Below are 17,813 nucleotides of genomic sequence, written 5' to 3' on the forward strand. Positions count from 1 at the left end.
AATATCTAAAAAAATATATTCTCAAAAATTATAATCATAATATTTTATTACTTTTTTTATTAAAGAAATGTCTTTATTTCTTAACCTAATAAATAAGATGAAAAATGCTACAAAAAATAAATAAATACCAATATCTTATTCTATAATAATTAAAATATTTTTAATTCAACTTTGAATGTTTTTAATACAACAGTTTCTAATATGTATTTTGGAAATAAAATAATAATTTTTGTTTATTTTAAAATATTTTGTTAATTTTATAAAATTTTTGAGTTTTAGAAGATAAAATTGATAAAAAAACAGCTTTTAAAAAACAAAAAAACTCACAAATTTATTTTTAGTTTGTGAAAAAAATAAAAAATAGATTTATGATAGATTAAATAAAGTATTTTTTACTAATTTCTTTTAAAAATTCATGATGTAAATAAATTACTTAATTTTATAGATATTACAAAGTTTATTAATTAAATTTAATACAAAACAAATTTAAAAGTGAGGTTAGAAAGTAAAAAGAAAGATCTAAATTTGACAAAATTTACAGATAGAGAGTAAGCTTATTTATTATTTTGTTCAAATAATATAAATACAAAGCAATATTCATATTAATTGTGGTAAATATTTAGATTTGATATTTTATAATCTTTTAATCTTATCTGATTTGCTTTTAAATTTTTGTGGGCTTTCAAATTATGTTTTGCTCATTTTAAGAATAGAAAATTTATTTGATATTCAATTAGATTTATTTATAAGATTATTTAGAAAAAATATTTGATTATATATATTATTTAATAGGTTGCAATAAGAAAGAATAAAATAAATTCCAATTTATTAAGCCAAACATATTTGTTTTTTACTTTAATGATTTTTTCTTTTGAAAAGTCATGCTTGCTTGCTTACCTTTATATTCTGATTATTTCTGAACAATTACAATTTTTTTAATTTATCAATCACATAAATCACTTTACATACTAAAAATGGAAAAAGAAATAATGTTTTATTGCATAAAAACGAGATCTTACAAACTATTTTCAAAAAATTGTTTGATTTTTTGATACAATATCAATATTCATATTCTAATTTAAGAATTTTTAACGTGATATTTCTTGTTTTATATTACTTTATCATGTGTTAAAATTTACTGATAATTTACGATCGTTTACAAGAGTAATCGTTCCAAACTAATTTTTTAAACTATTACTTAGATAGTACTCTAAAAAAAAAAGATATTTGATATTTTATTTAAAATTTATTTATAAGCATCCCTAAAATTTGTAATTAATAAATTTTTAAATTATCACATACCATTTCAAAACTCTAAAATAAAAAAAATCAATCACTCACTCACTCTAAGTGAATTCGATTATTTAAAAAAATTTCAATTATTGGCAATGAAGTATATTTTCCTAATAATTATTATTTCCCTTTCATTACTTAGTTGCTAAGAACCCTTACACCCTAGTTAAGAACCTGAAAAAATTTATAATCTTGATGATTCATGCTTGATAATGGAATGGGGCATGATTAGAATGTGCTGGATATTTACAGAAACTGATATCACTATTAGAATGTAATACAAATTTGACGGGTCATTTTTCTTTTAAATAACTTCAGATGAGGGTGCACCTGAAGGACAAGATAGAGATCTAATTGAACTTCTTTCTTCTCCAGACGGAAAATAATCCATTCAAGATTCATATTTGGAAGGTAGCATCCAAGTAAATGATGAGATCTTAGGAGGAAAAAACAATATCGAAACTCTCATGTCTAAAGTAAATTCAAAGCAAAATGGCAAATTAATTAGATTTAAAGCATCTAAAAAAAATCTTGCTATGGACACACCTGATGGAGCTTAAGATGAATACACTAATGAATTCCTTTTTAAGAGAGACCTTAATACTAATGATTAATATGATAGAATTTATACTTAAGGTGAAGTAGTCTGGATTAAATATTTTTGGACTAGTGAATAATATTTTACTTCTAAAGCTCTTTAATAAGGTGCTGTATAGTTCCCTTTTGAAAATGGGTATAATGGCATGGGGCTTATGCAATGGCCTATTGAACTTTACCAAAAAATTCACTTTTGGGTAAACTTTACAATGTGGGGTATTGTTATTGATATTGCTAATTGCGCAGCTAGATTTTTCAAAACTAAAAAATATTACATGCATGTTCACGGTTACCTGATGTTGCTTGTATGCGCTTCAACTTTAACAGTTGAAATGTGGACTCTGATTAAAAGTAATTTTTTAATAAAATTCCTCATTTCCTTTTTTGCATACAAATTAATTGAATAAAAATAAAGAAAATATACTTGCAAATTTACCAACCTAGTATATATTTCTAGAACAAATGAAATAAAGAAAGTTTAATAAGCAAACAAGCAGAAAATTTCCATTATAAGATATTTTTTTTTAGTTTTAAATTAGATAGATTTTAATTTAGTTTGTTTTTTTGCTTGGATAAATCTAGAAAAAATTAAATAAAAAAAATCTATAATTATCTTTTGAGAAAATTTTCTGATGGGATTTGTGATTAATTACTTAAAACTTACAAAAGCTAATTAAAATTATTAATTTAACAAAATTTAAAAATAAATTAGACCCTCAGCTTTTCAATAGATTTGATCAATTAGATGATTTGGTCGTCTTCCATTTCTTGATGGGCTTCATTTTCATGATTGTCATGATTACTCATTTAGTTGGCGGCTATATACTTTATTTGATGCTCATTAAAAATAAAACTGGTGGAAAGGGATCTTAATATTTTAAGCTTTATCATTAAGTAATAAAAAGTTTATAAATATTTTAATAATTAATTTTATCCTATTATATATTAGGTATTTGGCTATATTCTTTACTTGTTTGGCAAGGCTGGCAATGTTACAGGCTTCAAAGTTATCTAAGACGAATACACAGCGTAAATAATCTCTTAGATTTTAAAAATTTTTAATTAAAATATAATTTTTTAAAATTATAGTAATGTCTGCATCATTGTTTTTTCACTTTTAATTGGTCTGAGAATCACTCTAGAAGCATTCTTTATATTTTACCCAAGACTTTTTAAGAAAATACTCTTTATTGATCCTAAATAAAAGATGATAAAGGATATAGAAGATAAGAAACTCTCTTTGATTTCCAAGGAAGAGAAAATTAAAGATATAGTGCTTAAAATGAATGATAATTGTAAGAATAATTAAACTTATTAATTAAATTATTAATTCAATATTATTTAAATAGAATGCTTAACAAAAGAAATTGTTAACTAATACGATAAGACCCTTTTGGTTATTTTTGATAATGGAATTTATGATATCAAGAACATGTATCATCCTGGTGGTAATTTTATTATCAAAAAAATGAAAGGAAGAGAAATTGGTAGATTTATGTATGGAGCTTTTGGTTTAGAAACAAGCAATATGGCAGGTTACGAGCACTCGAAATATGCCTATGACATGCTTGAACAGTATTACATTGGAGAAATAGAAAACATTGACCTCTTCCTTCCCAAGTAATCTGAAGAGTCTAACAATTTATGGAGAGTTGCTTAAATTTAAAAGCTTGATAACGATACTTCTGTCTTCTTTTTTATTGGTAAAGATGCCAAAATAAAAGTGTAAAAGGTTTTCTAAGGATTGGAGTGGTTAGGTCGTCACTTTGTCATAAATGACAGCAATTATTCAAAGCATACTCGTTAATATACAAATGTTCTCTCTTTCAGCAATTACCATGTTGAGCTTAGAAAACAACTTCTATAAAATTACAATTAAAACTTTGGTGATTAAGTTACTAAAAATTCTGTTAGTTTAAATCATGAAAAGTTGAATGAACTTAAGGAAGACAATTTATTCCCAATGGTCATCAAAAAGTATCCTTCTGATAAAGGATTTTCTTAGCACTTACATGAAAATACCTAAGATGCTTACTACATTCGTGGACCTTATGTAATAAAATTTTTTATATAAATCTTTGAGCTTATATTAAATAAATATTTTAAATAATAATTAGAGTCGTGGCTTAGAATTGAGCGCAAAAAGTGAAGGAGAACATCTATTTATTTGCGGAGGAACTGGCGTTTTACCCTTCTACGATTTACTTGATTATTTATTTAAGTACATGATTTACAAAAGCTTTAAAACTTTAGATGGAAACTCTTTCCTCAAGTCAAACAGTTTTATTAATCATGAGAATACTCTCTCTCAATAAATTAATATTGAAAACGAAGATTATGAAAATAATATCAATCCAAACCTAAAAATCAAAGTCTTCGCATCCTTCATGAGTGTTTCTTAGAGTTTTGGAGCAGTTGAGTTATTAAACTAAATGATGAGATTCGAAAAAGAAAACAATCTTTAGTTATTTAGCTGCATAGTCAAAGTTTCAAAGAACCCTGAGGAATTATAAAAGTTTAGTTACTTAGAAACTACTTCTCAATAATTTAGCAAAGAATTTATTTATACAAATGCTAATCTCAAATAAACAAAAAGAGTCTTTATCTGTGGTCCTCCTATTCTCAATAAATCAGTATACAACGGTCTGGTAGATCTTGGTTATGAAGAAATGGATATCATGCTTGTCTGAGCTAATTAAAGTTCTACTAGCTTCATTTTTTATGATAATATTAAAAAAAGTATATTAAAAATGCAATAATTAAACTCAAATCTTATTCTAAAATTATTAATCTCCACTTAAAAATTATACTAAAAACTATTAAATTTTAAAACTTCCTCTTTAATTTCTATTTTTGTATTAAAATGTATTTTAAATTTTGTATTCATTTTCCAATAAATTGTGAAAATCAAATCAATTTAAATAAATATCTTCTTCTTTCTACTTTGTTTTTTTGTTTTTATCTTTATCATTCATTCATGTAATAAATATTAATACTTTTTCATAGAAAACAAATAAAAAATTTAATTTGTTTCTATTTGTAATGAAAAAAAAGAAAAAGAGCCACTTGGCGGGATTGAACCGCCGACCTTTCGCTTACTAGGCGAATGCTCTAACCACTGAGCTAAAGCGGCGAACTTGAAAAGTATAATCTTAACCACATGTTCATAATCGACTTTAATGTTTTTAAATCCTCTTGTAAATTTTTATGAAAAAAAATTATTAAAAAATACCATTAACACTAAACGATTTCTTTTAAAGAAAATATTTGAATTTCCATTTTATACCAAAAATAATTTTAAAAATCAATATTTTAAAAATTTAAAAAAATTAAAAAATACAATTTAAATTTATTGATAAAAATTAAATTTTTTAGTGTGTGCACTATTTTTAATGTAAGATAAATGAATTGACGAATGGCTAAAAAGATAGTCTTATATATATTAAATTAATATAAAAGATATACTTGATTAGAAAAAATTATTGGTTGAAATAAATAATATTGAGATAAATATAATAAAGCATTTCCAAATATTAAATATGCTTTATTTAATGATAAACAGATAAATAAATAGATAAAGAGCAAGCGGTGATAATTATTTATGCAAAAAATTTACAAATAATTGAAATAATCTCTAAACAATTTAGTATTAAAAAGAGATAGAATGAATAATAAATACCAATAAAAAAGTAAACTGTATTTCAATCTTAAAAATTAATAAATTTAACAGTTTGGGAGAGAGTTAATCATATTACATATTTTAGGAATGAATGAATAAATTAATAGGTGAACAAATATTATTATTAAAAATTAGTGATTCGCAAATTAAATAATAAATTAATAAAGGATAACAAAAAGTCTTTGATAAATTTGCTTAATTTTAAAACAAATATATAAATAAATAGATAAGATCCATTAATTTTTTAATTAGATAAATTTGAATAATGAGCTTGCGTTCACCATCCTTAAACTTGAGAAATACTAGTAATGGATACTATAACAAATATAATGGAAGCGTTTTAAGTAATAACTCAATCAACAGCTTGAACGGAAATAATCAATTTTACAATACTGATAAGCAAACTAATTATACTTCAAGATAACATAGTGCAAGCAACCATAACCATTTGGCTACAAGTGGAAATGGGAACTATTTTTTAAGTCTCAGAAATATACCTTATTGCACAAAGCCAAAGCATTAAAGTGAAAAGATTATTCGTGTCTGCGTTTAGCCAGAATGCAATGATTTAGATAGACTCTTATGTGGTCACTGTATTATTTATCATGCAACTCATCCAGCTAAACTAATTTCCATCTAAGAATTTGTTGAAAAATGTTCCTTAAGACACAAAGAAGTTAATCTTAATTAATTGAGTGAAAATTCAGTTGAAGAATAGCTAGTTAACCAAATAGAAAACAGATTCTAAAAAATTAGAGAAGAATTCTATGCTTTCTTGATGGAATAATAAGTTGCTCTTATAAGTAGATTTAGAAATATATTAGGATTTTCACGCGATTTTAATCTCTCTTACCTGCAGGAAATAGAAGGAAAGAATATCTAAGACTTGACAAAACCAGAATGGGATTTAATTATCAACCTGTATTGGAAAGACGATATCGATAATGCCTTAGCTGTTAAAGATGAATGTATAAGACAGGTAAATATTAAACAAAGTATTTTTAAGAGAAAAATAAATTTATATTAAATTTTGTAAGTTTTACGTCAATAAAAGATGGATAGAAAAAAAAATATACAAAAATTATAGCATAAAATAAAATAATTATTTTGTTATTTTTTATATTTTATTTAAAAATATAATAATAAATTAATTTATTTCTTTAATAGGTATCAGAAAATATCAAGAAAAATTTTGACATTATTGAAGCAGTGTCAAAAGATAATCAGAATCACATTCTTGGAGAAGTCAATCAAATGATGAAAATGGCACAAGAAGAAGTCAAGCGTAAAAATGCTCCTGTTAACATGAATAATTTAGATTAATGGAATAAAAATTATGAAAGAAGAATTCTTCTTGAGGACAAAAATATGAACATTAGAAAAATTGAGGATGAACTTGCTCGCTTAAATAGACAATTGTAAGAGCAAAAAGATGGATTAGAATAGTTATAAATGGAAATACTTAAGCATGATAATCGCCTAAAGGAAATAAAAGAAAAAGAATCTTACATAAAATATGAATTAGAAAAGTTATAGAGCGGTAACACTCCAAGTGGTAGAGATGAAGTTGAGTAATTAAAGGATGAACTTTCAGAAATTTAAAAGAAGATAGATCTGGTAACATAACATACTTAAGACTATCAAAATGAGATGAATAGAAAGATTGAAAACCTAAAAAAGAAAAGAAATGAGCTTAAATAAGCTTTGGCTACTGATTTTACTTAAGCAGGAGAGGCTGATAAATAGCAGTAATTAGATAAAATAGATTAAGAAATATAAAAAACATAGTTAGGTCTAGCAAAAACTAAAAAGTAATTAGATAGTGAAAGAGGTAGCTTACTGCTTCAGCGTGAAGACATGATGAAAGATTTAGAACGTAAATAATAATCAAAAGATTAATAAATTATACAGCTTAAGTAAGAGAAATAAAAATTGTATGATGAAAGAATGAGAATAGATGGCGCTTTAGATGGCTTGAGGAAAAAATTAGTTTAAAAGGAAGGATCTTTAAGAGAATTAAAGAGTGAAATTAAGAAAAAAGAATGGATAGTCATATAAGAGAAAGCTGAGTCAGAGTAGTTATAAATTGATATGAAGCAGGTAGAGGACAATACTTCAACAGATTACAATACAGATTCTACTGGTGGATATATGTGAAAGATAAAAATACTTTATACTATTTATATAATATAATATGATTTGATTTTATGCTAAAATAAAGAATTTCTCTTAGTACTTCATAGTATGATAAGCTGTACATTTAAAGAATTATATTTATTCAAGAAAGCAGCATTAATTAAGCAGACATTTGGATATTACTTTTTATTTATAGTAATTAGAATACTCAATATTAAAAATCCATTTTTAATTTTTCTCTCAAATTTATGTTTTTATTTATTATATATAGCATTTATTCAATACAAATATTTCTGTATTTTTATTCATCTCTTTTTCTTCTTGGTGAATAATAAAAAAAAATAACATTTGAAATAATTTATTTAGTTTTTCTGCTAAAAGATAACTGTGGAGATTGGCATGATTTCATATTGTAACTAAACTTTTTTGAAATTAATTATTTCGATTTATTTTGAGTTTTGTTTGAATTAAATTAACAAATATTATTAACAATTTTAAATTTAAATTTAATATTTTTATATTCTTATTAATTTAAAATTATTTGTACAGTCTTTAGTTATTTGCAAATGAATATAAATCTAAAACATCTAATATTAGCTTATAATTTGAAGATTTTGAGCATTAAAAAAAAAAATTAATAAGTATATTTATAAGTTAAAACTAACACCATATTTTTTATGAATTTAATGCCTTTTTAATTTTGGATAGGCTATACTAATGAATATTCAAAATTTGTATTAATTTCAAATTTATTAATATTTCATTTACTTATGAATGAAATTAAGTAAGTAAATACTTGTAAATTATCTTAATTAAATCAAAACATAAAATTTCGCTTACTTTAAATTGAAATGGCATTTTACTATAACAAAATATACACTATATAAAAAATAAAAATATGAAACCTAATTTTATGTATAGAAGTGAGCTAATTTAGTAAAATAACTTTTATTTTTCTAATTATTTTTAATTGCTTGTACTTGAGTTTAATAATAAATAAATTGCAATATTGAAAAATTCCTTATAAGAATTACGTTAATATAAATTATACATCTTATATTTATAGAATCATAAATCATTTAATTTTATAAAATTAGCTATATAATTTTTTGTTATTAGCCAAAGAATACAAATCAAAGACATCTAATGTTTGCTTTGTAAGGATATACTGTTTTTTGAAGTAGGTAAAAAATGTTATCCATATGAATATAAATATTGTGCAAATTATAACCATCTATAAAACGAAATAAAAGTAGTTTGAGCTAATCATATATGCATAGTCTCCCTATATTTAGTATCTAACAAATTTCTTTGATGCTGAGAAAATCTATTGAAGGTTTAACCTGAACTAATTCTATTAGTAAAATGTAAATGAATTTATTAAATTTTTTTCTAAGCTCATGAATTGAGAGAGATCTTATAGAGCTATAAGATCAAATTATTATTACAAATATTCATAAAAAAATGTTATTCCTTGTATTATCCCTTGAGAAAATATTTTATTGATTACTAAGTTACAGTCTGTTAAATTAAATCCACCACCAGTAACATAAGTAGCAAATTGTTAAGTCATGTTGCAAGCATCGTATTTATAAAGTCCATCTATGTAGTACATAAATAAAGTTTGGTTATTTCTCTTTACATACTATTATTATAAATATTAATCGTAATGCTACTAGTTAAGCTAAATATTTTATGCTATTTCTTTTTTGTATTTATTGTAGTAATAGTAAAACTCTTCAGGATAATGAATTTTTAATAGTAGTAACTTTGGAGTATACCCTGCACTTCTGTTCATCGCAACTTACACACTAGACATAACATCTATTGATATATTTATTTATTTAATTTATTAAAATTAAAATATTTAAAAGTAAAAATAATTTATTATGAATTAAATTAATTAAGAAAATTTCAAATAGAATTTAAGAAAGAATGAAAGAAATACCTAAAAATGATCTCTCTTGTGACAGGAGATTTAAGAAACTTTCAACTGTGACGAAACTTGCAAATGAATAGAGCTATACTAACGAAAGATTTAACAAACAAATGAGTGTTAGGAGTATACTAAATCTTTTAAGATTGATGATTTTCTTAGATCTTCTTACATTTTGTTTTTAATTAATCTCAAATTATTGTTTTTATAAATTTAGTTGGTTTGATTTTAATGTTTCTATTTATTTTTTAAATTGTGCCAAATGACTGGGATTTTTACTAATATTTAATATTTCTTCTATAATTTTTTACTTTTGTTTATTTTGATCAATCATTTATATTAATGAACTTTATCCAAAAAAACTTATTCCTTTAAGTATTCTATTCCTTTTATTTTAAATATAGCTATAAATGATTATAAAAAATATGAAAAAGATGATGGCAAAACAAAGGATAGTGTAAAAAGTAATTTTTGCATGGTTTAATAATTGTTAAAATTTTAACTGTATTGCATTTTCCATTGCATATTTAATATCTGTGTAAGATGCTTATAAATTTTCAAAATTATCTATTATCAAAGCATCATTTGATTGAATATATTATTTGTTGTTTGTCTAGATTGTAAAGACACTTTCTAACATAAAATATACTATGTGTTCTATCCTGTATATTGAAGTACTTTCTACTTTCACATATTAGTTTATTTTAGTTTCAAACTAGTAATCAACTCTTTAGCTAAGAATTTTATTCTCTACATCTTAAGTAGGATAAGTTATCAGGAGGTGTTTCAAGATATAATTTTTTAGCAATTTAAGCTAATTTTTCATTTAAGCTTATAATCTTGGCATTAAAGCAGAATTTTCATTTGGTTAATATAAATTATTAATAAAATATTAATCTGCAGTTAATTTTTAAAAAGTTAAGTCAACTACTTCTTGTTACAAAGAATTTTAAACTTGTTAGGGCCAATCTAAATTCAGTACTTCATTTTATTATTCTACAAAAGCATTATTAAGTATATTATAGTTGACAACCGATAGAATCAAAATTACTATGAAAAAAAGATACCCAAAAATATTTATCAATTTTAATCCTAAAATTTAATTTGTAGAATGAATATTTTTAGCCATTATTTTAAACCTAATTTTTACCAAAATAAAAGTTATTTTTTTAGAAATTAATTTATTTATCTAAATTTAATTATTTATTTATTTACTTATTGTAAGTCATTTCAGTTTGCCTTGATCTTGTTTCGCTCTAGTGAAATTTAGCATTTCTTTCTTCTTCATCATGCTCAGACATTTTATGCTTACCTTCAGTTTCTGCTTTTTCAAAATTCATAATTTGTTAAATTTTTAAAACATCACTTTGCTTCCTTATCAAATCTATATTTTTTATTTATTAAAAAATTTAAAAATTAACAAAATTTTAAGTCTGTTTGTTGTGATTTCTTATTTATTTTTTATTGTGTAATATTTATTTTTATTTTTAATTTAATAAGAAATAATTAATTTATTATTACTGTTATTTGAAAATACTCTATCTGAGTTAATAAAAGTATCCTGATTTGAATAGATTGCATTTAACCCTGCATCTGTTTAATATGACTGAAATCTCTTAGATTAAAGAGTGAATAAATCATCGTCTTAGACTTCCTACTAAACAAATCTTGATACAGGGCTTTACGTCAATTTGATTTAAGACCCTGAAATAATATTCAAAAAACTATTTTCGGTTGTAATAGCATTATTCTATATGACCTTTTTTTCATCATTGAAATATGATAACCGTTTTTTTGTCAAAACCTAACTCTCTTAAATGTTATTTAATAGCCTTAAGGTAATAACTTTTAATTAAATAATTCTTTTGAATGCACTTTTTTTATAAATGCAATCGGCTTTGAGAATATATTTTTGAGAATCTTCGCTAATATTAACTTCCTTTGATGAAGTCTTTTTAAAAAGGCTTTATCTTCTAACAGTTTGATAACTTGGCTTAGTTAAAATGGCTTCTAGTAAACCACATTCAAGATTATCTATTAATTTATTTTTAAAATTGATTAAAGCCTACAAGGTAATAATAATAATAAGATTTACTTTTATCTAACATGTTCAAGAATTGTTCTAACTCTGTAATAATTTTATTTATTTTGATATTTTTAATACTAATTAAGCCATTATTTTCTTCAAGCAACTTTATTTGCAAATTTTCTGAAATAGCAATAATTTCAAAAGTTTGAGCATCTGCAATCAAGCAATCTGAATATTCGTACTACCGTTCTATCCTTGAGCAGATTCCTATTTCAGAATCAGATAAAACAGTGAGCTAATATTAAATTAAATAAGGCACAGCCCAACCTTATCCATCAATACCTATTTATTGCCTAGAATCTATAACATCTAAAGTCTTACTTACTTCTTTGTAGTTTTGAGATTTAAAAAAATATTTGTTAATAACTTCATCATGATATCTGGCTATTACAGGAGGCATTAAAATATTAATACTTTAACCTATAAGTGAAGTTTTTTGATCAGTCCAATTTAATAAATCTGCATAATTTTATGTTGCTTTTTTGACTATGAATGGATTTTTTTCAATTAAAGATAAAAATAAAATGCAAGAATCGGTTAATGTAGTTAGTTCTATAGTTTGTTTAATATATTGCTTAATTTTTAAATTTGAATGATCTTTTTTTGAAAATATTTTTTTAGCTTTTTTAAGATATTTAAAGAGTTTCCTGTCAATACAAAACTCTGTTTCCATTACATCCACTAATTAAGGAAGTAGAATATTGAAGGGGTTTAAATTTATCAATTATTTAAGCGATATATTTACTTTATTTAAGACTTATTTAAGATCCATTAGCTTTTATTATAATTAAGATAAAGCTATAGTTTATGAGTATAGTAAAAAGTTAAGCATCTCATTTTTCTTCACTATGCATTTTAATATTTCTTGTGAAACATCCATTTCCTTTTCTTCATAGATTATAGATTAAATCAATTATAATTTTTGAGTTTAATCATTAAGTTATTAATACTCCTTTTCGTAAATTTCAATATTATCAATCTATTCATTTAAAACATTTTCCGATTATTTGCTTTGCGAAGCTTTTGTGAGATTAAAAATATAGTGCTCCTATGATTTTTATGGTAGATACCTAAAAGTAAATTAATAATATATTTATTGATTAAAAGAGGACTCTCTATCCCTTTTATTTTAGGTGGTAGAATACTGATTATACATTTAATATGCTAATATTGTTGAGGTTTATATATTTTTGCAAATATCAATCATGAAGTAGAGTAATCCAAATTAATCAAATTAATTATTTTTAATAGAGGCATAGCTAGTTCTGTAATAAGAAGATAACAGCTCACATAGTTGTTTTTATTATTACTTTTCTTAAAATGTATCTAAAGGATCTAATTTCTAAACATAAAAATAATTAAGTATAAATAAAGTAACTATATTAAAAAATGTTGAATAAAGTTATTAATAAATATAAGATAGAAATACTTTTTAGCAAAAACATTCATTATCTTTTAGCTTGCAGCCTATTTTATGAATGTAATTCAAGTAGCATTCCTATATGGAACTTGAGTTGTTGATGTAGTCTTCGTAGTTTATTTTAGAAAAATCATAAATAATTCTTAAAATATAATCTAAATCATAATTTGATCTATTCCCCAAATTTATTGTAATATTTTAGGGCAATTCAGAAAGAATTTTGATATATTTTCTTCTTAATAGAATTGATGTCAGCTTGAAATTTAAAGGAATCAATATTAAAAATAATGCGTATTTATCTGTTGAGTTATATAAATAATTAAAATCAATTGCTTACACTGTAAAAACAATAAAAATTGAATGCAACTAAGCTAACTCCACAAATTTAATTTCTTAAAACAAAATGTTTTTCTAACTAATCTCAATCACATATTTTAAGAACGTTATCGCCATCAAAAAATATTAAATTTACAGACTAGAAATCACATACCACACTCCTATCAATATATAATCTAAAATGAGAGATAATATCTTATATTTTGGAGTTCTAGATTGTAAGTAATCTTCTCTTTAATATCTGAAGTCATAATCATGTATAGCTACAAATAAACCTAAAATAATTTATAAAAAATTATAGTATTTTAGCTAAATATTATTAGTTAAAATTATAATTTTAAATTCTTAAAATTATTATTATTATATAAAGTTTTGTAAAAATTACTTAAAATAATCGTAGATCCAATATTGTAGAGAGAGATAATAGGAATTTAATTATAAGAATATTTTGTAGAAATAAAACTTAAAGGCAATAGCACGTAGTTGTATATCTAAAAGCAAAAAGAGAGCACTACTTTCGATTCTTCGTAAATCTTGTCAGTAATAATGTTAGCCATTAATGTGAGGAAACAAATTGAATTAATAACCATTATTACTTCTGAAACTATTTACCATATATTTTAAATTAACTACAATTAATCGCTGCTTAAATTTTATATTTCTTGACTAAAGGATATAAATATATAAGATAATTATTTAAGCGAGATCAATAGAATGCATAATGAATAGGACCTATTATAAGATTTAACCAAGAAATAGCTCTTTTACAAGTAAAATATCTTTATTATTTGCTTAATATTTTCCATATTTTGTATAAATTCTTTTCTTAGTAAACAGTTCTTTAATTATAACCTAATTTTACTGAATTATCAAATTTTTTTATTAAAAATTAATTAATTAAGTGAATAAATTAATAAATTAAAAAAATAAGTCTACTCATTCACTCGAGATTTTTCATTAATCGAATTATTCACGTAAGTTAAGCTTGAAAACCCATAATTAATATAATTGATTGTTCAGATTTTATAAAATTAAACACCATAGCGTTTCTAGATAATCAATCAATCAATAAATCACTTATCACCAACTAAAATATTTATTTAAAAATTAGCACTCATTTTAAAAATATTTACATTAAATTTTAATATTTTATAGAACCTTAAAATATGTATCTAATTAAAATTTTAAAAAAATATAATCTGTTAAATCAGTTTAAATATTTTACTTTAAAATAAAACTAATTTTGACTGTTTAGACTGGATATGAAACATTTTTATTATTTTGATATTATTTGGCATTAAAGCAGTTAAGAATATATAATTGTAAACTTTAAGTTTATAAATTAAATAATTTGATTGATTTTTATAAAAATTTAATTTAACAGCTTAAAATTATTTTTATAAATTTTTAAAATATCCAATTCACTACTTTTAATTTTTGGTATGATCATTAATATAGTTTTGATTAAGTTTTTTACCTAATTTATAAGCAAAAGGACTAAATATTATCTTTAATTAATGGGAAACCAATGCACTCCTTTTAAAAATCGGAGCAGATAGAAAACAAAATACCTAAATAATGATAGTTTTTAAATGGAATAAAATTATAGAACAGTTTCTATCAAAATAAGCACATATTTTACTCAGAATTCGTATGATTACTACTCAAATTTGATAAACCAAATAGATTCATAAAACATATCTCTGCATTTAAATATGAAAATTTCAAGCTACTTAGAGGATGAATAGTCTTATTTAAATATTTCTTAAATACTTTCTGATGCCCATAATGCTTCTATCCTTTCCTTAAATTTTTCTAATTCCCTATTAAGGAAAAGGATGATCTTTAAAATTATTAGTTAAAGGCTGCAAGAGTATCATCAATTAAGAGTTTTTCATCTAAACATAGGTTTTACTTATATTCCTAATTCTACTATGGAGATTTTTTTATCAGGGCTTAGCAAATGCAGGACAATAACTAAAATAAAATTAGATTTTTAAATTGATATATTCATTAAGAAGCGTTAGGACCAAAAAGAAGATAAAAAATCTCTACCAAACGATAAAATAGCTTATTTGGTAGCTGATCGCTTAATTAACTGTAAAAATGTCTAGTACATATCATTAAACTTTTCTTAAATTTAATAAAAAGAGCAAGATTATAAATCTTTCTTTAAGACATTAAAAAATGGACATCATTTCATATCTATAGAATTAATTTTAAACAACTGTAACTTAGACGACTTTTATCTGGAACAAATAGGATATATTTTATATGAAAATAAAAATTTACATACATTCTACCTACATGTTTCCAACAACAACTTTAAATCTATGAATTCTTTATTTAAAATATACATAAAATAATCAAATCTACAACTTAAAAATCTAGGATAGTCAGATTTTGCAACAAATAAACTTCAAAATTTTAAACTAGTTGCTAGTGGATTTGAGGCAAATGAACAAGAATTAATATAGTTTATACAAACTTTTAAATATTTTTCAAAGCTGAAATCATTTGAATTATTTATAAGTTCAAAACACAATAATATTTAGTTGTTTACTAATACTTTATTGAGTATTATGAAAAATTTAATTTGCATTTCACTAAATTTTAATATGCTTGGAGATGATTAACATATGATAATGCATCAAAAAAATAGGTTTTTAAAATACTGGAGGAAGTAAAAAAGAATTGTATGCATCAGAAACCTTACAATTTAATAGTGATCTAAAGTAGAAAAAATAAACATATTACATTTATATTATTTCTTAATCTAATAAAATTATATTAAAAATATATTCAATTTTTATTTAGTTACTTTTTATTCAAAAATATTATATTCATACACTAATAAATAACAAATATATTCTAAACATTTTTTCAACCAATACACATAGATATTAAATATAATCAATTACATTATTTAAACTATATTTATTAATGTTATTCATGCAGCTTATTTAAAAATATTATATTAAATATACCTATATTCACATCTAAATTCATGCAAATCTATTATCATTAATTATATACTTTCATTCATTATTTATGGGAACAATATTATTATTATTGAAGCCTTTGGATATCTACTTTTATTAATATTTTAAGTAAATATAATAATTTTTATTTATGGATGGAGACATAGTTTGTTTTAGTCTATTAGTAAATATCTTAAATATTCCTAGTATATCAACATTAAAATTTTTAACAATAAAAAGTTTTTTAAAAATTAAATAATAAATTTTATTTATTAAAATAAAACATGAAATTTATGGGAAATTTAATAAAATAAGCAAGTAGCTAGAAATGGTATTTTATTTACTATTTATAAATAAATTATAAATTATTAAGAAATTTAATAAAAATATAACTATTTATTCAATTAAAATATTATCAATTGTGTTTGAACAGATGACAGTGTTTCGTTTCATTTTTATGTTTTTAAATAAATTTTGTTCACACTCTAATTTCATTCTATTTGTAATCCATTACATTTTGATCAAATTATGAAAGTGAAAAAAATTTTTTTTTTACATATTTTCGAAAGAATTCTGCTATATTCTTTTAATAAATCTCTAAGAAAAATATATTTTTCAATTATATTTTTTATATTAAAATTAATACTAAATATAATAAAATTATATCGATAAATATAATATTTTTATTATTTTATTTTGAATTTTTAAAGGAAAAATACTTCTTTTTAAAAATAAATTTATCCTATTATCAATATGTACCACATCCTTTTTTAAAACATACTTTAGGTCGATGTAAAAAATAATAATATTTAAGTGAAAGCTCTACTGATTCACTTACTCAAAATTTAATACATTCAAATTAAAATATAAAGCAATATCAATAATTAAAAATATTAGATTTTTCAAAAAATTAAAATAAACTAAACTTATTTATTTATTTAACAATTTATTTTACTTAATAAAAAATACATAATTAAGATTTTTATTGAAAATAGTTTATTTTGCAAATATCAAATAGATCATTTATATTTGCATAAATAAGACATTATATACTAATTTTCTAATATAAAATTTAGATCTATTAGGTCTAAGACTAATTTAGTTTTTTAAATACTGTTAAACATATTTGAGTAAAATTTCAGATAAATGAACTGAGAAAGTATCACAAACAAAGCTAACTAAATAGATATCATTATGATATTTAATTTTATAAAATATGTGTAGTTATCATAAGATTTTTTCATAGTAAACTCAGTCAATGCATTTATGATGTAATCATAATACTTCTAGAAGTAGAATTAATCTGATATTGACAATTCACTAAAAACTTTGGACATATTTAATAA

At 22.3% G+C, this 17,813-nt stretch overlaps 5 protein-coding genes across 5 annotated transcripts; 4 read left to right on the forward strand and 1 right to left on the reverse strand. All coding sequences in view use genetic code 6, as the record gives it.

Annotated features, from left to right (window-relative positions):
• Nucleotides 1-1,388: 1,388 nt before the first annotated feature.
• Nucleotides 1,389-4,580, forward strand: TTHERM_00066830 (cytochrome b5-like heme/steroid-binding domain protein; the record flags this gene model as incomplete). Its single annotated transcript, XM_001007721.1, has 6 exons — nt 1,389-2,241; nt 2,603-2,784; nt 2,840-2,919; nt 2,980-3,185; nt 3,240-3,943; nt 4,008-4,580. 6 exons carry the CDS (start codon nt 1,389-1,391, stop codon nt 4,578-4,580), a joined length of 2,598 nt encoding a protein of 865 aa, XP_001007721.1.
• Nucleotides 4,581-5,834: 1,254 nt separating this feature from the next.
• Nucleotides 5,835-7,726, forward strand: TTHERM_00066810 (hypothetical protein; the record flags this gene model as incomplete). The annotated part of the gene is made up of 2 exons (XM_001007720.1): nt 5,835-6,548; nt 6,737-7,726. 2 exons carry the CDS (start codon nt 5,835-5,837, stop codon nt 7,724-7,726), a joined length of 1,704 nt encoding a protein of 567 aa, XP_001007720.1.
• Nucleotides 7,727-8,676: 950 nt separating this feature from the next.
• Nucleotides 8,677-13,626, reverse strand: TTHERM_00066800 (transmembrane protein, putative). The gene is made up of 6 exons (XM_001007719.2): nt 13,160-13,626; nt 11,737-13,072; nt 11,163-11,675; nt 10,857-11,025; nt 9,654-10,780; nt 8,677-9,529 (listed from the first exon to the last, which is right to left on the reverse strand). The coding sequence occupies exons 1-6, from the start codon at nt 13,601-13,603 to the stop codon at nt 8,781-8,783; spliced, it is 4,338 nt and encodes a 1,445-aa protein (XP_001007719.2). The 5' UTR covers nt 13,604-13,626; the 3' UTR covers nt 8,677-8,780.
• Nucleotides 13,627-13,667: 41 nt separating this feature from the next.
• Nucleotides 13,668-14,211, forward strand: TTHERM_000066788 (hypothetical protein; the record flags this gene model as incomplete). The annotated part of the gene is made up of 3 exons (XM_012795545.1): nt 13,668-13,704; nt 13,857-14,026; nt 14,188-14,211. 3 exons carry the CDS (start codon nt 13,668-13,670, stop codon nt 14,209-14,211), a joined length of 231 nt encoding a protein of 76 aa, XP_012650999.1.
• Nucleotides 14,212-15,126: 915 nt separating this feature from the next.
• Nucleotides 15,127-16,215, forward strand: TTHERM_000066789 (hypothetical protein; the record flags this gene model as incomplete). Its single annotated transcript, XM_012795546.1, has 1 exon — nt 15,127-16,215. The coding sequence occupies exon 1, from the start codon at nt 15,202-15,204 to the stop codon at nt 16,213-16,215; it is 1,014 nt and encodes a 337-aa protein (XP_012651000.1). The 5' UTR covers nt 15,127-15,201.
• Between the last annotated feature and the right edge of the window lie 1,598 nt (nt 16,216-17,813).

The sequence above is a fragment of the Tetrahymena thermophila genome, assembly GCF_000189635.1.
Source record: "Tetrahymena thermophila SB210 genomic scaffold scf_8254811, whole genome shotgun sequence".
Lineage (NCBI taxonomy): Eukaryota > Ciliophora > Oligohymenophorea > Hymenostomatida > Tetrahymenidae > Tetrahymena > Tetrahymena thermophila.